Source organism: Oncorhynchus nerka, linkage group LG13, assembly GCF_034236695.1.
Source record: "Oncorhynchus nerka isolate Pitt River linkage group LG13, Oner_Uvic_2.0, whole genome shotgun sequence".
NCBI lineage: Eukaryota > Metazoa > Chordata > Actinopteri > Salmoniformes > Salmonidae > Oncorhynchus > Oncorhynchus nerka.
This window is the reverse complement of record NC_088408.1, coordinates 62453683-62477515: the sequence shown is the minus strand read 5'-3', so window position 1 is coordinate 62477515 and position 23833 is coordinate 62453683. Positions and strand designations below refer to the sequence as shown.

Here is a 23833-nt window from a genome sequence, read left to right as displayed (position 1 = left end):
ACAAAAACCCAACTCTTTGGCCTGAATGCAAAGCGCTATATCTGGAGAAAACCTGGCACAGCTCATTCCCCGTCTAACACCATCCCTACCATGACACATGGTGGTTCAAACAGGACAATGACCCCAAGCAGCCAAAGCAATGCTGGAACGGCTTCAGAACAAACATGTGAAAGTTCTTGATCAGCCCAGCCAAAGCCCAGACTTGAAACCCATTGAAAATCTGTGGAAAGTCTTGAAGATTGATGGGGAGTGGGGAACAAACTTAAGAGGTTGAAAAAAATCTGCAGGGAAGAACGGGAGAAAATCCCCAAATCCAGATGTGTAAATCTGATACAGACATCCCCAAGACGACTCAAAGCCGTAATCGCAGGCAAAGGTGCTACTACAAAATATTGACTCAGGGGTGTCAGTACTTAACTAAATGAGATCAGCATTTCAATCAATTTGCAAAAATGTCTAAAAAAACGTTGTTTTCACTTTGTCAATATGGAGTACTGGGTGTAGATGGGCGAGAAAAATCCATTTCGAATTGAGGCTGTAACAAAATGTGGAATAAGTCAGGGTTAATACTTCTGAAGGCACCACCATCTTGTGAGTGTCTAGTCAGCTAGTGCTTTCAGTGTCTACAACATGCAACAACCCATTCAGCGAAGATGTTTTCATTCCTCAAATACTTACTTTTGAAATAGTTTATATCCATTTTTATTAATCACTAATCAAGATCACGTTACATAATTTCCTTCAGTAATGCAGGATCTTGGAAACAAAAAAACAAACAGAAATCACATCGTCTGGGTGACCAGATTTTTCAACAGTCATCAGGAATCATTTAGAAATGCTCACCACAGATGGATGCCGGATCATATTCAAGTTACAGTAGTACTTACAACTACAATTTAGAGGCTTGTCCAAGTACAACCTATTTATAAAGTGAAAACAGATGAAAGCATTACATTTAAGTACAGAAAAGTCCCCAGTAGAGTTCAACGACACATTATCGAACGGCAACAACCATTCCTAACCATTCTTGATTACTCTAATATCAACAACCAATCCAAACAGTTCATCAGACAGTACCAATCAAAACTAGAGGTTATGGGTAGCATCCATGGCCTTGAGCTAGCCAGAATTTAGCCAGCTAAAAAGGTTAAGAAAACACTAGCCTATCATGGCATGCAGTAGCACTTGATAACAAAATCTGCTTCCACTTAGTGTCTTACTAATACAATAAAAGTACGTGATTGGTAAATGTTTTACCTTATTCTGCATTAATAGGGTCTCTCAGAAAACAAAACACACAAAAAAACATGTATTCTGTCAGATATAAGGGTTAAACAAAAAGTGCGCAAGAGTCCAGTTGTGTCCTACTTAAAACCAAGCTGTCTTCAAAGCAATTTCCTATCACGCATTAACGACTTCGACTGTTTTTCAAAGCTTTATGGCATCAGTGACATGAGTCTTTAACTATATAACAAGAACTACCCCAGGTGTGCAAGCAGTTTATACAAAATCAATATCTAGAAATGCTATTCCTCTGAAATGATAGCGCTTTATTATTCATTGTACTATATAAAATTGAGTCGTAGCAGCTTTACTGAAAGAATACATGAAACAAAAAGCTTTGTATTGCTTATACAATTTGAGAGGTTTCTAAGGATGCTGTCTGTACCCCGTGCTTTTTTCTTCAATATACTGAACAGTTGACAACACTGGCACTGCCATTTTAAAATGTCAGAGTTCTATCTTGTACAGTTCTACGTAACATATGATAGGTGCAAACATATATATATAAAAATAAACAAAACATCCATGTTGACCACATTGTAGTAGATTTGGCTCCTTAGTCAATACAGACTTAGTTGAGTGGCGGTCCAGTCTTCCATCCATCATAGCTGCTCCACAGAAACCTCTTAGGTGTGTGTCAGATGTCCATACATTGGACCAGAACCACATCCTGAAAGGCAGCAAAAAAATGTGACAAGCACACAGAATCCTTCTGTGCTCAAAACACACAACCTTTGAGTACACTCAAGTGGTCCAATGTATCTCAGTTGGTATAGGGCACATTCCAGCTAGGATAGTGGGGTTGGATTCCTGGACCACCCGTATGTAAAATATATGCACCCATGACTAAGTCGCTATGGATAAAAGCGTCTGCTAAATGGCATGTTATTATATCCTTCCATCATCCCCTCAGTCTCTCATCACCACGCTGTTTCAAATGATAAACTAAAATATACAAAAATTGAAATAAAAAATAAAGGATGGGCATTTCAAAATGTTCACAGTTGCAGCAGGTGGGTGACTAAGGGTCGAAGTCAAGTTGACAAGTTGACGAGCTCGTGGGCCACAAACTGTTTCAAGCGCTCCAGGTACTGTCCGTAGAGCTCGACGTCGTTGTGGCCGGCACCTTCCACCCACAGGGGCTCCACGGGCCTCTGGCAGCGCTCGTACAGCGCCAGGCCGTGGGAGAAGTCGATCACCTCGTCTTCCGTCCCGTGGATAACCAGCACCGGAGACGTCACCTTGGAGATCTTGTCAATACTTTGGGAGGCAAGGCGAGGACAGACGCACGCACACAAACACAAAAGAGGAAGGGAACAGTTAGGCAAGTATAATTTCCCCCAATGCTGAAACAGATGACATGAACAGGATTTAAAATTACCCAATGTGGTCATTTCAACAGCAGGCAGCTTCCCCTTTTAGCCTTGTCAACAGTGTAATTATCCATAACCTGGTGGCAACCAAGGACCACCAGATGGGGCTATTGAATCTAGAGTGACTCAAACATGACTGCTTTTATGATCTCTGTGTGTGTGTCTCTCACTTGGGAAAGGCATCAAAGCAGTAGGTTTTCTTGGTGTCTGGGAATGCCACTCTCATGCCAGAGGTGAGGGGGGAATGCAGTACGACCGCGGCGCTCTCGTAGCGTGCCGCCAGGTCCACGGACGGGACCGTACCGATACTCTGACCATACACGATCACGTTCTCTGGCCTAATTCCGTACCTGAGGGGAGACACAGAACACCCTCGGGTTAAACATTATCAGCATCAAGGTGGTAAATAACCTAATATATGATCATGTAGGCCTGGTCAAGATCAGGATGATAATGTAGTCACAGATAGTCTCCATTGACATGATTCAGTCACTACTCAGAAGTCAATTGGTCAGGAGAAGGTGGAAGTAAAGGATAGGTGTGGGGCCATTGACATGTCAGTAAGACCAAAGAAAAATGAAATACAGAGAAATAAAAAGGAGGTACAGAGCTGTATACGTCACTTTGGATAAAAGTGTCTGCTAAATGGCACAAGCGAGAGACAGAATTCCACAGCTGATTATGGAGAATGTGACCAACACAGCCAGTCAGCTGATGATCCTGGCTCTAAACCGCTGCAGGACTGAGAACAAACATTAGTTCTACCTAACCCAGCAACAGCACCTCTATTTTTTTTAAATGAATATATGAAGCGTGCCTTAACACCCAAAAAAGGCAAATGGCTCTACCTACTAGCACTGACTGTGCTAAGAAATAGGCCTACTTTGTTGAAGGAAAATGTACTTCATGCGATTGTGGTATTGTCTCACCTAGCCATCTTAAAGATGAATTAACTAATTGTAAGTCACTCTGGATAAGAGTGTCTACTAAATTACAAAATGTAATCCACTATTCCCTATAAGAAAAATAATCATGGAACAACCTCATTTTCTGATTATTAAAATGAAAAATCAGTAACATGCAACTAGTAGGTTTTCAAAACATTTCTCTTTAGAAAGGCGAGTCAAAGAAGCTCCACAAAAACAGAGCATGGGGTGTGTTCATTTGGGCATGTAACAGAAAATGTTTTGCAACCGAAATGAAAAAGAGTATCTTCCCACTTCAGTCTTTTTCCATTTGGTGCATGATGAACACAAAGCTTTTGTATTGACGCTTCAGACATCCTCTGCTCCCAGCGAGTGAAATCCATCCAGGCCAGGCTGTGAACTTTGACCCCAGAGTAGGTCATCCAACTGGTTTGAGCGTGACAGCACAGGCACGTGATGGGGTGGAGGCTCACAGGAGGTCAAAGCCAGCCAATGGACTATGTAGGAGTTTCCCCATTTGACAAGATCCCATAGGAATTAACCTATATAAAATACTCAGCTGTGTGAGGAATTTAAAAACTTCAGCCTGTTCTTTACATGCAACTGTTTTGAGCAGCAGTACCTCAAACATTAGGCCTGGATTTCATCTTTAGCCTATATCAGATACATATAATCTAGTTACTGGTTTTACTGCCAGGCTATAAAAGGCCGGCCAAAGCATAAAATAGCAAGAGGTTGTCAAAACACACTGTCGATGATACATTAATCTAAAACATCTGATATACAGTAAAGTCAGGGCTGTAACAGTCGGTCAGGTGATATGAACGTGTGTGTTCTGCCAGGCCAAAAAGGACCAATTTCAGCATGAACTCACTTCACCTCACTGAGCATGCTCCATGGTTACGCAAGCTCTAACACCCCATCAATGTATTCCCTGAGCAGAGACCAATCCAAACTAAATGCAATAGATCATTTCGCTCCGTCACTCCCACCTCGTATTGTCTAGGGTGGAACTCTTCACCACTTCTAGTGTCACTACTAGGGCTGACCCCAATTAGTCGACATTGTCTTTTGTTTGGAGCCCTCCGCTACCTTGCCTACGCGCAAATGTAGGCATATAAAAATTACCCATTTGGGGATCGGATAGTATTTCTGATTGGCATAATGCACCACCACTAATAACCTGTAGAGCTTCTCAAAGTAATGTTTTCACCTCAAAATAGCAGACTATTCTGTCAATCAATATAATTTATTTTGTCGGGGACAGCCCCAGTCACTACACATGTACGTGGAATCTACTGTGCGATCCCGCTGCATCTCCAGCCGGCCTGATTCCTCCAGGTTTCTTCCTAGGTTCCTGCCTTGTTATTGATATTATTGATTGACTACAGTGACACCACCATTGAAGAGGGACGTCCAAGTAGTCCCTCCCGGTTTGTGTGTTTTCATCCGTTTGGTGCCTATTATACAGTGCATTCAGAAAGTATTCAGACCTGACTTGTGTTATATTATAGCATATTCTAAATGGTCCCCCCCCCTTTCAATCTATACACAATACCCCATTTCACAGTAAGGTCCCACACACACAATTTTATTTCATTTGAATGACAAACCAAACATTTACACAAGTATTCAGTGATTACAGCCTTGAGTCTTCTTGGGTATGACACTACAAGCTTGGCACACCTGTGTTTGTAGAGTTTCTCCTAATCTTCTCGGCAGATCCTCTCAAGCTCTGTCAGGTTGGATGGGCAGCGTCGCTGCACAGCTATTTTCAGGTCTCTCCAGAGATGTTCAATCGGGTTCAAGTCCAGGCTCTGGCTGGGCCACTCAAGGACATGGCGAGACTTGTCCCAAAGCCAATCTTGCATTGTCTTGGCAGTGTGCTTAGAGTCGTTGTCCTGTTGGAAGGTGAACCTTTGCCCCAGTCAGAGGTCCTGAGCGCTCTGGAGCAGGTTGTTATCAAGGATCTCTGTACTTTGCTCCGTTCATCTTTCCCTCGATCCTGACTAGTCTCCCCGTCCCTGCCATGTTTCCTCCAGGTACTGTGAAGTAGTGATGTGCGACATAAGCCTAGCTTCTTGAAACGGGTCACACACAGGTTGTGTTCAATATATTATTATAGTGTTGTTAACAATGAAGTTAATGTTCTTAGCTTTTGAAAATAGACAAAAAGATTCTGGGGATGAGCATGAGCATCTTCAATATATACCACTGTTCCACTTTAGTGCATTTAACGATATGTCACAAGTAAAAGCCTTGGGTAGTGAGTTGAAAATTCCAAGTCTGGAAGGTTAAAAACCACCCTCAGATTATTATTATTTTTAAAGGAACACTTTACATCTTCCTAATTAATTTCTATAAATACCTGTTATGACAGAGTACACGTTTTTAAAGAACGCCTTCGGTGGGGTAATTGGTATTACAGAAAATTTGCCAGTCTAAGAGAGGCTTATTCTGCCTGTAAGATTTATGGGAAGATCATTTAATTTAACTAGATCTGCATTCATATTGCTGAGAAATTCAATAAAGTTCTTTATAAATTTGTCACTGAAGCATCCTAAGTATTTTATATTTTTTTGTGGTCCACTTAACAGGATTGGGAGTAATTATTTTTCTTATTGCCATTGAGTTTTTTTCCAAGTTAGTTTTATATCCTGTGATTTGACTATGAGTATTTTTGAGCATTTTTAAGCAAAGGGGGCATTGAACTTTCAATAAAACACAGCCAGTCAGGTATAAATCAGAAGATCTGCAAATAAGTTTATATTCATGTTTACCAAAACCCATTTTGGGTCATGTAATTCTTTCTGCAAGCAGTTCAATTGCAGGTCCAAACAGGAGGGTGGACCTCCCAGTCTTGTGCCCCTTTAAATCAAGTTCATCATCAGATAATGTATTATTTGTGCTTTAGGACATTTCTACAATATTTATTATCAAAATGGATTATTTCAGCTGGAAAGTTGAAAGTTTTGAACAGAAAAGGCCATTCCAGATGGTCAAAAGTATTTTCTACATCAATAGCCATTATTGATCAATCTATATCTTATTTTTTGGGGGCGTATTGTATTAAACCGAAACATGTTTGTGTATTTAAGCGTCTCTTTTTAATAAACCCTGCTATGTATCAAGTCTGGTGAGACTTGCCATTTTATTACTTATAACCTTTGCTATCATTTGATTGTCACATTGTATTCAACTTATGGGCCTCGAATGAGAAAGGGACTCCAGATTTTCATAACTGAACTGATTTATACATGGAACTACTGCATTGAGTGATGTGTGTAAATACTGAATAGAACTTTAAATGGGAAAGCTATCAAATTGTATTTCATGCCAATAATGCAATCTGCGAGAGAGAAATAATTTATTTTCTATCAAGACACCGTTGCCCTAGAGCCCACGAACTACACCTACCTCGGCCTAAACTGTAACACCACAGGTGAACTCCACAAGGCAAGAAGGGCCTTCTACCTATGTCATCAACAGGAACATCGTCCCACTTTTGCCAAAATATTCGCAAGAGTACGCTGTAATGAGAGAAATAATGTAGCCGTAGCTACTGAAAATAGGCCTTTTATAAAGACTTTAAAAAATCATGTCAGGAGCGTTTGATTCTTAAAGAGTCCAAACAGGCTACTTTAGGGAACCTTCTGGATGGACATATAGAGAGAGAATCAGTTTACTCACACAAACCCACGTACAAGCATGCATCAAAGCCAACAGTGTCAGAAATATTTGCTTTTCTGGGGGTCGGCTTGATATGGCGACATGAGGGTGGCGACAATTTTAGGGTTCTCTCACAAAGTTGATAGTTTTAGATTGCAACTGCAATTTTTTTTCTCTCACAAAAATGATAACCATACAATGTAGCTATTATTAATAATTTTGTAATTAATCAAACCATTGAAATATATTTGACGATTTCCAACAAGCTAGCGATCGAAACGTTTCCGCGTGTGTAGTTAAGTTAGCCTGCTAACGTCTTCATAGCTAGTAGCATAGAATCAGGACATGACCAAACTGTTGCTGAGATAATGATGTTGAAACATCCAAGGAGAGAAGAGGCATTGTTGAAACTCACTCATACGCTTGCAGTGTAAAAAAAAAAGAAGAAAAAAAAAGGGGTGAATGTGATCCAAATACGCCAACAAATACTCCAACCAAGGAGCAACTTCCAAAGAAGCTGAGAAGTGAACCATCAGAGACAACTACAGGACAACATCGTCCGCATCCTCACGGCTAAAATCTAAGAGCGCAGATGACATCATGGATTTAGTGAAAAAGAACGTTAACCTGAAGAAAAGGATCGATTTCAATGCTGAGGAAGTAAACTCTGAAGCAGCAGAACTCAACATTGAACATTCAGGTTGCAAAGCAGGAGAAGAAACTCACTGAAATGGAGTCAAAGTTAAACGAGAATGACCGATATAGTCAGATGGAATAGCAGAAAAATCTGATGAGAACATCAAAGCAAGAGTGATATATACACACACACACACTTTATTTTTTATGGCAGGGAAATTTTCACTGACACTTAATGTCAGCTTGACGGCGATTCGTTTTTCCAATCTACGGTACAATGTTATTTGCAATTGGATTTTAAAAAATATATATATATATATATATATATATATATAATTTAGGTCAACCACTTGCATGGTGCAAAGGACTGTTTTTATTTGCAACTAGTAAGATCTTTTCTTTTTGTGAGAACCAGATTCATGTGAACGTATACAAGTTTAACATTCTTCATATAGTCACTGATAGTAAATGTCCATTTCTGTTTTTTCTATTAATGCCAGGGGAATACGTAATATTGTGAAAAGGAAATCTTTATTTTTCTATTGTAATGGTCAGTGCAGACTTATTTCATTCAAGAAACTCATGCCTGTTCCACAGATACTGCGTTTTGGAAGTGTCAATGCGGGAATGATATTTGGTACTAATCGTTCAGCAGGTGTCGCTATTTTAAAAGGCAACTTTAAGGGTCATATATTGAGTCATGAAGCAGATAATACAGGGAGATAGATTATACTATTGGTAGATGTCAACCATGTTCAATTCACTGTTGTAAATACTTATGCTTCCAATAACAAGTCAAGTAACTGTATTTTATTTAGAGACATTGAGAGGAAAATAAGTCAAATTATGTCTACATTTCTATTGGCCAAAGTAATATGGGGTGGAGATTTTAACACCGTATTACATGATAATCTAGATAGATGGCCTAAGGATTGTAATTCTGTTTATGAGAAGGAATATATATGTCTACGGTTAGGTGTTCTAGATATTTGGAGACATAAGAACCCAGATAAGATTATACCAAAGATGTAGCTATACAATCCTGTATTGATTTCTGGCTGATATCTGAAGATATACATTTACATTTAACATTTAAGTCATTTAGCAGACGCTCTTATCCAGAGCGACTTACAAATTGGTGCATTCACCTTATGACATCCAGTGGAACAGCCACTTTACACTTTACATGGCTGACAAGGTTGATACAGTCTCGATTGAACCATCGATTTTAACAGACCAAAGGGAAATCTCAATAAAGATAAATATGCATGGTTTGTCAAAAAAATAAAATAATTAAAAGGTTACTGGAAAATGAATGAGACTTTACTAGAGAATGAAGTATTTAAGAAGGAAGTAGCAGGAATTATTGATAAATACTGGAATTGTGCCTGTGTTATGAATATGTTTGGAAGTTACTGGGAGATAATGAAATTTGGAAAGGCTTTTGGCTATTTCAATGGGGAAAGAAATTGCTCGTGCCAAGAGAGAGAAGGAATATGACAAAGGGAATAATGGATTATACAACAAAAAAACTAAACTAACTCTTAGCGAATTACTGGAGCTATCATTGCAAATGCAGTTAGACTGTATCTACGAGGAAAAGGCCCGGGGAGCGTTTGTAAGATCAAGATGAAAATGGATGGAAGAGGGAGAGAAAAATACAAAATATTTCTTTAATTTAGAAAAAAAAGGCAGGCGAAGAGACTTCCATATGTACATTTATTATTAATAATACTCCCAATGAAAATCCAAAAGAAATCTCAGCATGTTGCCCAGTTTTATCAGAATCTGTATACATCAGCCCAGCCAACATCCAATATGTTGGCTTTTCTTAGACAATGTAGCAAACATTGCTAAGATAAATAATGATTTCAGAGATTTTTGTGATGAGTTATCTGAAATTGAGATAAGACTATTAAAAGCCTTAATAAGTCCTCTGGAAATGGTTTAATAAGAGAGTTTTAGAAAGCATTCAAGGATAAATTGACTCCATTCTTGCCATGTTTCAAGAATCAATAGAAAAAGGAGTTACCGGCTTCCTTAAAGCAAGGTGTAATTACTTTGATTCCCAAACCTAATAAGGATACTCTTTATATAGACAACTGGAGACCCATTAAGCGTTGAACAATGGGAAATTATTTGCCCTTGTATTTGCTAAGAGGTTGAAACAAGGCTTGCTTCATAATTTATGAAGAACAATCTGGTTTTATGCATGGTCGACACATTAGTAATAACATCAGGTTGATCTTAGATATGACTGACTATAATGACCTCATCCTTGATGATCGTTCTCTTACATTTGTTGATTTTTATAAAGCTTTTGACACTGTAGAACATGAGTTTATGTTCAAAGCAATACGTTTTTTGGGGTTTGGTAACTTATTTTTGAAAGCAGTCCAAACTTTATATAGTGGTTGTACTTGCTCTGTAAAATTAGCTCATGGGACATCCAAAGATTTGATATTGGCCGTGGCATTAGGCAGGGCTGCCCAATTATTCCATTTTTATTGGTTACTCAAATTATGGCTCTTCAAACCAAGAAAGGGAATTTAAGGTGTTTAGGCACTTGGCAATGAATTTAAACTGTCAACTGGCTGATGATACCACCATATTTTTAAGAGACAGAATTGAAGTTTCTAAAGCAGTTTCCTGTATTGAAGACTTTTCCTTGGTTTAGGGTTTGAAAATTAATATCAATAAGTCAGTCTTATTTCCACTCAAGGATTGTGTTTCACAGGAAGTATATGGTATTCCAATTAAAGATAAGGTAACGTATCTTGGAATATGCAAGAATGAAAAACAAAGGAGGAGTGAATTGAACTTTAACCCCATTATTGAGAAAACGAAGAAATTGAACCTGTGGTTGATGAGATATTTTGTTTTATGGTTGGGTTTTATTATCCAAAGCTGAAGGGTTATCCAGCTCGGTTTATGTCTTGTTATCACTTGGCTTACCCACCAAAATTGTAAAGGACTTAGATAAGATTATAATTTTATGTGGAGGAACAAGCCATCTACAAAAATATATTCTCCCTAATACCTAAGAACAAGGAGGTCTTAGATTTCAATACTCTAAATAATACTTTTAAAATAAATTGGATTCTGAAGTATGTTGAACCAGAACAGTATTTGGAATGTCTTCCCTAAGTATTTATTTGATTGTTGGTGGTTTAGAATGTTTGCTTCAATGTAATTTTGATGTTGATAAAATCCCAGTAAAGTTAACCAAATTCCATAAGCAGGCAATTTAAGCTTGGATGTTAGCGTATAAACACATTTTTCCCCTCACAGATAGTTTATATGGAACAACAAAGATATACGATGCCAGTTACTGAATGATGATGGATATCGACTCAAATGGGGAATTTCTTGATAAGTTAAAAATTCCAATAACCCCGAAAGAATAAGCAATTGTTTTTTTATGCAATTCCAGGGGGGGATGTAGCTCTTAAATTCCTCTGTGGTTGATGTAACAGATTTACATGAAAATATATTCATTGGCAATATTAACATCAAAGATAAAATGTATTAATAAACAGATTAGGAATATTGTTTGTGATACTACAATTCCCTCAGCAAGATTCTTTTGGTCAGATATCTATGGTGATATACAAAAGGGGGTAAAGCATGGAAAATTGCTAACACATATTGTATCAGTAACAAAGTAAAGGAAGTTTCATTTAAGAATCACATAGAATTTATCCTGTGAAACATGTTTTGGAAAGTTTCAAGCTGAATAACTGATTTCTGTGGAATGGAGATGGTAGCCTAGTGGTTAGAGCGTTGGACTAGTAGCCGGAAGGTTGCAAATTCAAACCCCTGAGCTGACAAGGTACAAATCTGTCGTTCTGCCCCTGAACAGGCAGTTAACCCACTGTTCCTAGGCCGTCATTGAAAATAAGAATTTGTTCTTAACTGACTTGCCTGGTTAAATAAAGGTATAAAAAAAGAGACAATTTTGCATGCGTTTTTCCTGTATTTATAGTAGAATTTTGTTACAAAAAAAAAATATGACCAGGTTTATAGTTTGTCAGAAATTCTGATAAAGATGTAGTATATTTAAATCAACTGCTAATACTAGGTAAATTTCATATTAACAAATGGTCCAATTCAAAACTTGTTTAAACTCATTTATAAAGTTATGGCACTACTTTTACTAAAATAAAATAGGCAATCAAAACTTGTATTATTAATGAATATTATTTTTTTGTTTAGGATTCCTGGCAATGTAAATAGTTTGCATGTGACTATTCCTCTTTTATTTGTTAACAAAAAAAAAAATATATATATATATATACCCACATTTGCTTTTCTTGACAACATTAAAAACACCTAGGACTACCTTAGCCTACCTTCAGAAAACCTATAAGATAATGAAATTGACAAGGAAATTATTAAGGGGACAGCTATGCTTATTGTATGAAGATGAAATTGACAATGATTCAAATAGAAACAAACACACGTCCATAGAAAAATGGCCATAAGCCCATTTATCAGCAACACCGATTAGAGGGGGAGTGTGTTGGAAAGATTTCACAAATACTGTGAGGAACTATGATTTGAATGGATGTATAAAACATTTATAAAAGGGATTCATTGACTTAACGTGTGAGGTGAAGGGAAAAAAAAAATAGAAAAATGACTGAAGCCTAGCTAAGTACTTCCCTACATTTGTGAGAAGCAGGCCAGTTACTTCCATGCGTGCATATTCCGTCAACATTAAGAGGACTTGTTGCATATTAACGTCTTCATCCATAACACGTTATTCAATTAAAGTCACAGCCATAACAAAAACAATTGAGAACTTGCATGCAGATTTCTGCAAAAATATACACAAAACCCCAAACAATGCAAGCAGAGCAGAATTAGGACCATCTGGAAGTTATCAAAATCCAGAAGAGCTGTTAAATTCTACATCCACCTAAAAGGAAGCAACCCCCACATTCCACCAAAGTCCTCACCTACAGCGAGAGATGGATGAACTTAGAGATGAGTCTCCTCAGCCAGCTGGTTCTGAGGCACTTTGTTCACAAATACGAATAGACCCCACAGAGCCCAAAGGACAGCAACACAATTAGACACAACCAAATTATGAGAAACCAAAAATATCATTATTTGACACACTAGAAAAGAACCATCCCACCCCCTAAAAAACAGCAAATTGGAATGCTACCTGGACCTAAACAGAGAGTACAGTGGCAGAATACCTGACCACTGTGACTGACCCAGAATTATTGAATATGTAGACTGTGCAAAGCCTTGCTATTGAGAGAGTCACCTGGCTCGAGAGAAGACAGGATATGTGCTCGCAAAATGAGGGGGAAACTGATCTGCCCTCCCTAACATCCTGCCAAATGTGTAACCACATTAGAGATACATATTTCCCACAGAGCCACAAAGAATGTGAAAACAAATCTAACATTGATAAAATCCCCATCTCTTAGCCCGAAATTCCACACTGTGCAATCACGTCAGCAATATTTGTGGCCCATTGCCATGAGAAAAGGGCAACCAGTGGAACACAATAATTCTAAATAGTAAATAACACAAATAGCAGAATATAAGTAAACAGATATTGGTACTAGAACTATTTGAACATTGCTAAAACACTGTACATAGTGAATATTATAACACTTGAAATGTATCTCTTTTTGAAACCAAGTAGTGCAATATTAACATTACATTACATTTACATTTAAGTCATTTAGCAGACGCTCTTATCCAGAGCGACTTACAAATTGGTGCGTTCACCTTAAGACATCCAGTGGAACAGCCACTTTACAATAGTGCATCTAAATCTTTTAAGGGGGGGGGGGGGTGTGAGAAGGATTACTTTATCCTATCCTAGGTATTCCTGAAAGAGGTGGGGTTTCAGGTGTCTCCGGAAGGTGGTGATTGACTCCGCTGTCCTGGCGTCGTGAGGGAGTTTGTTCCACCATTGGGGGGCCAGAGCAGCGAACAGTTTTGACTGGGCTGCGCGGGAACTGTACTTCCTCAGTGGTAGGGAGGCGAGCAGGCCAGAGGTGGATGAACGCAGTGCCCTTGTTTGGGTGTAGGGCCTGACTTAAGTTATTTGTTGATGTTACTTTGAGTGTTCTCACTTATGTTGATTTCACTTGCTTTGGCAATGCAAATGTGTTTCCCATGCCAATAAAGCCCCTTTGAATAGAATATTGAGAGAGCGAAAACTAGAGAAAGAGAGAAGTAGGCTAAGCGAGCGAGCGAGCAAATGTAAGGGAAGAAAGAAGGGAAGAACAGAACTGACAGGAGAGCTCAAGGAGGAAGCAGTCAGGCTATAAGCAAATTCAGTCTTGTGTACTTTGTGTTCTGTACTATTTTTCCACTTAAGAGGACCTGATGCTACATACCCGACTGTACATTAGTAATAGCTGCTCCCAGCAGTGGAGGCTGCTGAGAGGATGGATCATAATAATGTCTTAAATGGTGTCAATGGAATGTTTGATACCATTCCATTGACTCCATTGCAGCCATTATGAGCCGTCCTCTCCTCAGCAGCCGCCACTGGCTCCCAGTCATGTCAATCAGAACTGAAGAGTGAGTGGTTACCCTCAGACGGAGGACACTACTGCCATTGTGTGCAGGGCATTGTCGCCCCATACCAAATGACTTTACGAACCACGAGTTAATAAAACCACTTACTGTGTGGGTTGCCCTATGCTGTGTGTGTTCAATGCTGGAGAAGAGACCTTCATTTTGTCTCCAATCAATAATATGATTGATTAGGAAGTTTGTCGTTTTCACTTCCTGGGGCACAGGCTGTTGCCGGGGTTGCATTGGGTCTCAGTAGAGATCCTATAAAATTCTGTCTAAAACCTCACTGGAGATCTGTTGCTAGGCTACCAGTCAATATTAGACTTAGGAGGATTGACTGCTGGAACACCTCCAAGTCCAAGTGAAAAGAAAATTATACAGCACTATTCTATAGGAGTGGACAGCCCTCCCAACCACAGCAGGCTCACACTGAGAAAACAAAACCCTTTCAGTTCCAGAATCTCACAAACGGGTGGCAACAATTTCACAAACAGTGTATACTACACACTGAACGTGCCATCCTACTTGCGTACACAACGCAATCACACCAGTCTTATGAAAGCAATTTCGATAGTGGTCTTATCTAGGACATGGTTCGTTAAACAGGTTGTCCTCTGTCCATCCCAGTCCGGATCTCAGCCTACTTCCCTCGTCCCTATAGTCTCCCTCTCTTTCTCTGGGTGGTGAAGAGAGCAGATGGTGTTACCGACACACCCAGGTGTGGGGCCTCAATATGCCTTAACACGGATACTGGCTGTACGCCCTATACCCTAGGACAATATGCAACAATAAAGAGTGTGTGTACATACCGGCAAAGCGGTCTGCTGACGGTGTGGGACACACCTTCTGACTCATGACTGAGTCACCCGACTACTCAGGTAAAAAAATAAAATAAAAACATTTTAAAAGACGACCTCACCCTACACCAAAACATACAACACACACACTAGGGCTGTCCCCGACTAAATAAGATCTTAGTCGACCAAGAGTTCTGCTCTTTCGACCAATCGATTGGTCTACATTTAAATAAAACTTGTATTTTTCCATATATTGAGCATGTCTGATGCTTTAAGCACACGGTTTGATTAAATAATTAAGAAAAACTACTAGAGGGAGTACGAACAGCAATTGATTTGATTGTGCAGGGCTCAGAATTGCTGCCTGCGCTGTTAAAAAAAAAAAAACACAAAAAAACAGCGAGTGACTAGAACCCGTTGTCTCCCTTCTCCCTGCTGCAGCGACCACCATAGAACAGCAAAGTGTTCATCCCACTGTCAGTGTTGCTGAAACGGCAACATAATTACATTCAATTGACTGAAAAGCTCTGTACCGAAATCATTCATTTGTTGAGGAAAAAAAACATTCCCTCAACCCTGGCTCGCTTCACGTGACACATATCACATGCACATGACCAAAGGCCGAGTCGCACAGGACTCGTATTACTAGAGAACATTGGTCATGTAATCATTACTCCAGAATGTTTGTTATTCCAGAGGACGATTCAGATGGGATTTGGTTTATATTTTTTTAACTGCCCCCTGTAATTCTTATTTCTGGTCAATAAATTGACAGTTCTGGCAGAAGCCTGGAGGTTTTTAATTCTAGGAATGAATATACATTATTTTAACATGTTGAGGGGTTAGGGCCACACTGATAACTTGAGCTTGGTTCCCAAGTTTCTAAACCATCTTTGGTTTACTGTTGCTGTAATATTTGAATTGAGGAAGTGTGATCATAAATAATCATGACATTTTGGTGATCTTCAGTTCAGATGTGAACTAAATGCAATTGAGATGCGTTTTAACGCTATGGATGAGAAAGTTAAATGATAATTTTAGGCCAGTTGTATTCTGCTTTAATATCTATTAACAGCAAGGGTTGAATTAAATAGGCTTAGGATTCTTTACTGATGCATTTGACAAGATTCAATTCAGACGCACAAAAACAAACAAAAGCATTCAATGGGAGAGTTCATATACGAATGTCCTACATGAAGCCTAAGTTAATGCGCAGCACTTAGTTCAATTTGTCAAATCAGTTATTGTTTTCTTGCACAAACACCTGTCAAACACTTTTCAACACAGGAATGTCTATTTGCACAGGACTAGTATTATGAGAGGACCATGGAGTTGGCAAAAAAAGAAAAAGTTATTCTGGCTGGAATAGTTACTCTCCTGCCATGTAAAGACTACTGACGGGCCTCTCGAGTGGCACAGTGGTCTAAGGCATTGCAGTGTTAGCTGTGCCACTAGAGATCCTGGTTCGAGTCCAGGCTCTGTCGCAGCCGGACATGACCCGGGAAGATCCACTGGGCGGCGCACAATTGGCCCAGCTTCATCTGGGTTAGGCCGGCAGGGATGTCCTTGTCCCATCGCGCTCTAGGGACTCCTGTGGCTGGCCAGGCGCATGCATGCTGGCACGGTCGCCAGGTGTACAGTGTTTCCTATGACACATTGATGTGGCTGGCTTCCGGATTAAGCGGGCATTTTGTCAAGAATCAGTGTGGCTTGGACACACAGCTCTTGACCTTAGCCTCTCCCGAGTCCGTAAGGGAGTTGCAGCGATGGGACAATTTGATACCACGAAATTGGGGAGAAAAATATACAATTACTGACTGGCAGATTCAGACGGGGCTAAAATTACAGATGTGGTGTTTTGTGCTCATAATTACATTACCCGACCTCCCCCAGTAAAACTAATCCCATCCGAAGAGGGCACAATATGGCCTGGAGAAGGTTTATCAAGGACCTCTGTACTTTGCGCCGTTCATATTTCCCTTGACCGTGACTAGTTTCCCAGTCCCTACAGAAAAACATCCCTACAGCATAATGTTGCCACCGCCATGCGTCACGCTTGGAATTCTGGCCAAAGAGTTCAATCTTGGTTTCATCAGACCAGATTATATGTTTTTTCCTCATGGTCTGAGAGTCCTTTAGTTGCCTTTTAGCAAACTCCATGCAAGCGGTCATGCGCCTTTTTACTGAAGAGTGGCTTCGGTCTGCAGAGATGGTTGTCATTCTGGAAGGTTCTCCCATCTCCAGAGGAACTCTGGAGCTCTGTCAGAGTGACCATCGAGTTCTTGGTCACCTCCCTGACCATCGAGTTCTTGGTCACCTCCCTGACCATCGAGTTCTTGGTCACCTCCCTGACCATCGAGTTCTTGGTCACCTCCCTGACAAAGGCCCTTCTCCCCTGATTGTGCAGTTTGGTGGGGATGCAAGCTCTAGGAAGAGTCTTGGTGGTTCCAAACTTCTTCCATTCTTTAAATGGTCACTGACAGAGCTCCAGAGTTCCTCTGTGTTCTTGGGGACCTTCAATACTGCAGACATTCTCCTCACTTTTGTTAGACAATAAGGCAAGGGCTGTTTCATCTCATTCTATTGCTGCCTCCACCGCATTGATCAACACTAATATGAAGTTAACCTTGTTATTATGCACATAGCAACATGGTCTAGGAAAAGGCACCAATTCAACAGCGCAATGATGCGTTTCAGAACCGTGGACAGTGACCACTAACCAACCCGAGACAAAGCACATTTTTTTTTAGTGTTGCACCATTGTTCTTATGTAACAAATATATAATTTCAGTAGCATGTTTTAGACTGATCCCCATGGCCTCCACAATGGATCAGTCCACTCAGACAGGTGTCTTGTATAGAAGTGGGACGATTAATTAGGGCCGATTTCAAGTTCTCATAACAAAACAAAAAAATGAACAAAAATAAAAATTTACAAATTTAAAAAAATAAATTAAACAAATAAAAAAATAAAATCGGTAAATCTGCATTTTTTGGAAGGCGATTATTTTGCAATCCAAGAGGAGACTGAGTGGCAGGCTGACCACCTGTTACGCAAGTGCAGCATCAAAAGGATCTCGTGACTGCAAGGAGCCAAGGTAAGTTGCTAGCTAGCATTAAACTTACCTAATAAAAAAATACACATGGTTGATGATATTACTAGGTTAACTAGCATGTACTGCGTTGCATATAATCAATGTGGTGCCTGTTAATTAATCATCGAATCACAGCCTACTTCAACTTCGTAAAACGGGTGAGGATTTAACAAAAGCGCATTCGTGAAAAAAAGCACAATCGTTGCACCAATGTACCTAACCATAAACATCAATGCCTTTCTTAAAATCAATACACAAGTATATCTTTTTAAAACTGCATATTTAATTAAAAAAATTCATGTTAGCAGGCAATAATAACTAGGGAAATTGTGTCAATTCTTGCATTCAGTGCAAGCAGAGTTAGAGTATGTGCAGTTTGGGCAACCTGACTCATTGAGAACTGTGTGAAGATAATTTCTTCCAAACAAGACAGTAATTAATTTGCCAGAATTGTACATAATTATGACATAACATTGAAGGTTATGCAATGTAACAGCAATATTTAGACTTAGGGTTGCCACCTGTTCAATAAAATACAAAAACGGTTCCGTACTTCACTGAAAGAATAAACGTTTAGTTTTCGAAATGACAGTTTTCGGATTTGACCTTATTAATGACCTAAGGCTCATATTTATTATATTATAATTAAGTCTTTTGATATAGCAGTCTGACTGAGCGGTGGTAGGCCGCAGCAGGCTCGTAAGCATTCTTTCACACAGCATTGTTTATGCCTTCAAGCCCATCAACTCCCGAGATTAGGCAGGCAATACTATAGTGCCTATAAGAACATACAATAGTCAAAGGTATATGAAATACAAATGGTATAGAGAGAAATAGTCAATGCGTCATAATTCCTATAAAAACTACAACCTAAATTCTTAACTGGGTATATTGAAGACTCATGTTAAAAAGAACCACCAGCTTTAATTTATTTTCATGTTCTGAGCAAGGAACTTAAACTTTAGCTTTCTTACATGGCACATATTGCACTTTTATTTTCTCCTCCAACACTGTTTTTTGCATTATTTAAACCAAATTGAACATGTGAAGTAAAAAAAAAAAAGAAGTGTTAATTCAGTATTGTTGTAATTCCCATTACTACAAATATTTAAAATATAGAAAAAGACAAAAGGCTTTTTTGGTCCTCCAATAATCGGTAGCGGCGTTGAAAAATGATTATTAAAAAAATAAAAATAATAATTTGGTCAACCTCTAATAGACATGCCATTAAATTACTATAGTATTCTAATTCTGTTTATGTTTATCATATCTGCATCTAAAAATTTTACAAGTTTCCCCACTATCTGAACTCAGTGAGTTTAGTAGTGTGAAGGTTTGTATTGTTGTGATCAGATTATTGGAATAACAGAGGCATGTTGTCTGTCAAACACAGGGCAGTGAAACACACCAAGATGAACCATGTTATTTAAAGGAGGCCAGGGCTCCCTGTAACACAGAACAATAATACATGCCCCGTGGATACTTGGGGCAGGCAGTGGAATGGAGAGTCAATCTAAGTAACATAATGAAGGAAAAAAGATATATATAAGTCTGTCAGTTTAAGCTAGTATTTTGCATGGGCTGCGTCTCAATCCAAAGCATCCGCTTATGTCGGCCTTCCGCATCTGTGGTGGAAGGTGGCCGAGCTACATCGGTGTTTGTCAGACCATGAGACATCCCAAAAATTGGTCTTCTCACAATAACATCTGTAGCATAAATTTAAAAAATTATACCCAGAAGGGTCCTAAAATTCCAACTCAAATAGCTAAATGATCTATGGTATGACCATCTTAAAACAATTCCACGGGTGCCTGGGTCAAACACCACTTTGCCAGTTCAACACATAAGTATAATATATTCAAATGTCCTTACTTTCAGAATGAATTCATAATCACATCATACTGAAATGTAAGACTAGTAGCAATCAGACAGGTTTCTCAGCCCTAGCTACAGTATTACCTGCTGTATGTAGACTTGTCTCTGTATGATAATAGTTTCCTGTTTAACTTGACTCTCAGACTCCCCCCCCCCAGGAAGCCTATTATATGGAGGACCACTTATTCTAGTCAATGTCATTATGGTGGGCAAGTTGGGCCAAAGTGACACTTGGTGTGAGTCACTCTTTTCTCTGTCTTTCTCCTTGTGTGTTTGGATGTTCCATCTTTCCACTACACTCATTTGTTTGTTGCTTTGATTTGCTGTCATGATGCAGGAAATAAATCTGGATTCACTTTTATTCCACCCACCCCCAAAAAAATGTGCATAAACAAAGACACAAACAAAATATCCAGCTTAAACATCTCACATGCGAAGACACAGGGAAGCTGTATGTGTTAGTATAGGACCCCACCAGAGACCAAGAGCTGTCGACAAGAGAAAACAGACAGAGGGAGAGGGGATGTCATAGAGGACAAAGGACAGAAGAGAGGAGAGTGTTGAGACTAGAGGTTTCATGGGGATCAATTCATTGAGATGGCTAAATGGAAGGCCAAAGGGATGGCTTAGAAGAACCAGTGAACAGAAAACCATTGCCTATGGGGCGGACAGGTAGAGGAGACACCATAGCCTACACATTTTCAATCATCATAATGAACAAGAAAAGTTGTCCCCACCTTGCTTTCCGACCTAGGGCGTATAAGCCATGGAGCGAGCTGAAGGTAGAAAGACAGTCAACAACTCTTGGTAGGAAACAACGTCAGACAGCTACTCCTCCACCATCACCTCCGCCCCCTGGTCCCTTTACTTACCGTGTCCTGAGGGAGTGCCAGGCGGCGTCCACGTCGGCGTACAGGTTCTTTTCCGAGGGTTTCCCCGAGCTGGCCCCGTAGCCAGAGTAGTCGTAGGAGAAGACGTTGCAGTTGATGCGTGAGCCCAGGCCGATGTAGAAGCTGCTCATCTGGCCCAGGTCCACAGCGTTGCCGTGCGAGAAGAGGAGCGTGAAGCGGGCACTGGGCGAGCAGCGCACAAACATGCAGGCGATGCGGTTTCCACGCGAAGTGCGCGTCATGAAGCACTCGATGGCGTCCTTCTCACGTGCCGAGTACTGCCAGTCTGCTCGCTCAGACAGGTGCAGGGTCCAGCGACTGCCGCTCTCGTCACACAAGAGGGTGTAGGTGGGCTCCGGGGGCAGGAAGGCCAGCTTGGAGGTGATCTTGCTGGGGCATGGAGGGCAGCAGAATAGGCAGCACAGCTCACTCAGGGACAAGTGGTTCATCCTTAAACCCTGCTGGGGCAAGGGAGGGGGGAGCATTACCATTTACTGCTCATCATTCACTATTACTAAAAAAGGTATCATTGACATGGCACATTAAATAGCCAACACTTGCATGATCTCCCCAAGACGGAGGACAAATGAGAGGGTTTAAAGTGCACGCGTGTTTACATGTGGTTAGGCTAATTGTACACCTCATGTCTCTTATCCAGCCCAGTGCACAAGCACACCCCAGTTATTGATGGCCATTTTGAAAGTATGCTCAGACACACAGCTGAGTCTCGACCACTGATGTATTACTCACTCCACAAAAAGACCAACAACCCACCATGAGTCACACATGTTATAGCGTATAACCAGATTTCACCTCTGCTTAAACTCTAACTGATAAACAGAAACCCTGTATCTAAAACATGTTAAGGTTAAACATGTATTTTTGGTTCAGCGAACCCTGAGAAGAGTCGAGCCCGAAGGTTTAGGCTACTAGGCTGGTGTGCAAGGATTCTCAAAGTTCTCTATCCACCCTGACTTGTTAAGTGGGAAATGCACATGAACTCCCCTAGGCTTGCCCTCAACAAAGCTGCTTTTACATACATGCAGAAGAGAATCAATAGTGTATGGCCTTCCTTGGCCCTGGGATAGCTATAGTACTGATGAGGATTTCATCTGTCTGCCTCAAAGTTTCTTGCTACGGTGAGTACATAGAGTAGCTTTTCCAATGCCTCCTCGGTCCCAGGCTTGCTTTCAGAAATAACTTTTAGTTGGGTTTATAAGAGCCTGTTGGTCAGCGCCTTTGTGATGATCCGTCTGCACTGCCTGTTGTTTCAATGATGTCCTATCAAAATATCCCTCTGGAGAAGTGGCTAGTTGTTTAATGTATTCTTGGAACCACACATGCTTTAAGAAAATATATTGGTGTCATTTGTATTCCCTCTCACTGACACTTGGAAATGTATGTTTCTCAATCTCCAGTCCTGACTAAATGGTCCATTTAGTCAGTTCTCAAGTGCTCATTTTAATGTATGCCATTCCCTTCCACTATCCCGTTGCCTAATCACTCTATATCTACCTCAATTACCTTGTTCCACTGCACATCGACTGTACTGGTACCTTGTGTATACAGCCAAGTTGTCATTACTGTGCATTTATTCCTTGTGTTTTTATTTTCTATTATTTACTTTGCATTGCTCGGAATGGGCGATAAGTAAGCATTTCACTGTTAATCTGAACCTGTTGTTAAAGCACGTGACAAATACAATTTTATGGCGTGTGTGTTTTAATATCCAGGTTATAGGTCAGAAATGGGTGGGGGCAGTCTAGTTCACACATAGGCTTCCATAATCTATTTTCGTTAAAGATGGGGCTGGGGGACAGGAATCATGCTCAGATGTTAAGATATGTAGTTATGACGATTCTGAAACCACTTCTCTATAGTAAGGTGAGCACTGTCCAACATGAAAATAACCACTTGTCTTGGATGACAAGCTTGGCGGTGACCCCTCCGATAACAGCAATTCAGATTCTAGGGAACCACAAACAATAACATCGTCGACGAGGGTTTGTTTTAGAGACTAACGTTACAGTACCAAAAAGGCCGAACTACAACGTTAGCTAGCCTAACGTTACTCTATACATTTAACTAGTTAGCGATTCACGTTAACAGTGGCACTTTTTTTTTCCCTCGTGTTTGCCAGAATTGCGTCGCATCGATTAGCGAAAACAAATCGTAGGTCTCATTTAAGTGAACAGTCACGCAGTGCTCAGCAAAAAAAAAAAAAAGTAGCTAGCAGCTAATTTACATTAGTTAGCAAGCTAACAAAACACCGGCAATAATGTTAAGCTTTGAAAAACTGGCAAACGGCGAAGAGGATCACACACATAACTTACCTGATTATTGGTAACGTCACGGATTGTAGTAGTTAACGTTTTAACAAGCCAGCTGATGAAATACAGCTAACTGGAAACAAATACAGGTAGCTAGTTAACCAGGCAGGTTGACTTGAATGCCCATTCGTTCACCCTCGTCCACTCTCTTATGGATAGCGTTAAATAGCTATTTATCTTCTTGACACTTGTACGACTACCCAAATCAAGCTCCGCCTGCTTACCACTCAAGCTTGTCAACAAGTAGTCCGGATAATGACTTAATTGCATCCACAAGACTTGCGTAAACAAATATGCTATTTTAATGTTGACTGACACCAGCTTCAAACCTTGTAGCTAGCCCACTGTCGCTAGATGTCTTCAGTTCAAGCCAAGGAAACCGGCTGGGGAACATATCGAAACCGCA

At 40.1% G+C, this 23833-nt stretch overlaps 1 protein-coding gene across 6 annotated transcripts; it reads right to left on the bottom strand.

Annotated features, from left to right (window-relative positions):
• Nucleotides 1-686: 686 nt before the first annotated feature.
• abhd17b (abhydrolase domain containing 17B, depalmitoylase) lies at nucleotides 687-23784 on the bottom strand. 6 transcript variants are annotated; one of them, XM_065026544.1, is made up of 5 exons: nucleotides 23652-23784; nucleotides 23431-23500; nucleotides 21080-21558; nucleotides 2828-3007; nucleotides 687-2544 (listed from the first exon to the last, which is right to left on the bottom strand). In XM_065026544.1, the coding sequence occupies exons 3-5, from the start codon at nucleotides 21544-21546 to the stop codon at nucleotides 2319-2321; spliced, it is 873 nt and encodes a 290-aa protein (XP_064882616.1). In that variant the 5' UTR covers nucleotides 21547-21558; nucleotides 23431-23500; nucleotides 23652-23784; the 3' UTR covers nucleotides 687-2318. The 6 variants fall into 6 exon arrangements, with proteins under 6 accessions (XP_064882616.1, XP_064882615.1, XP_029533484.1 ...); XM_065026543.1 differs by having other exon boundaries at nucleotides 21080-21555; nucleotides 23652-23783; XM_029677624.2 differs by having other exon boundaries at nucleotides 23431-23784.
• Nucleotides 23785-23833: the final 49 nt, after the last annotated feature.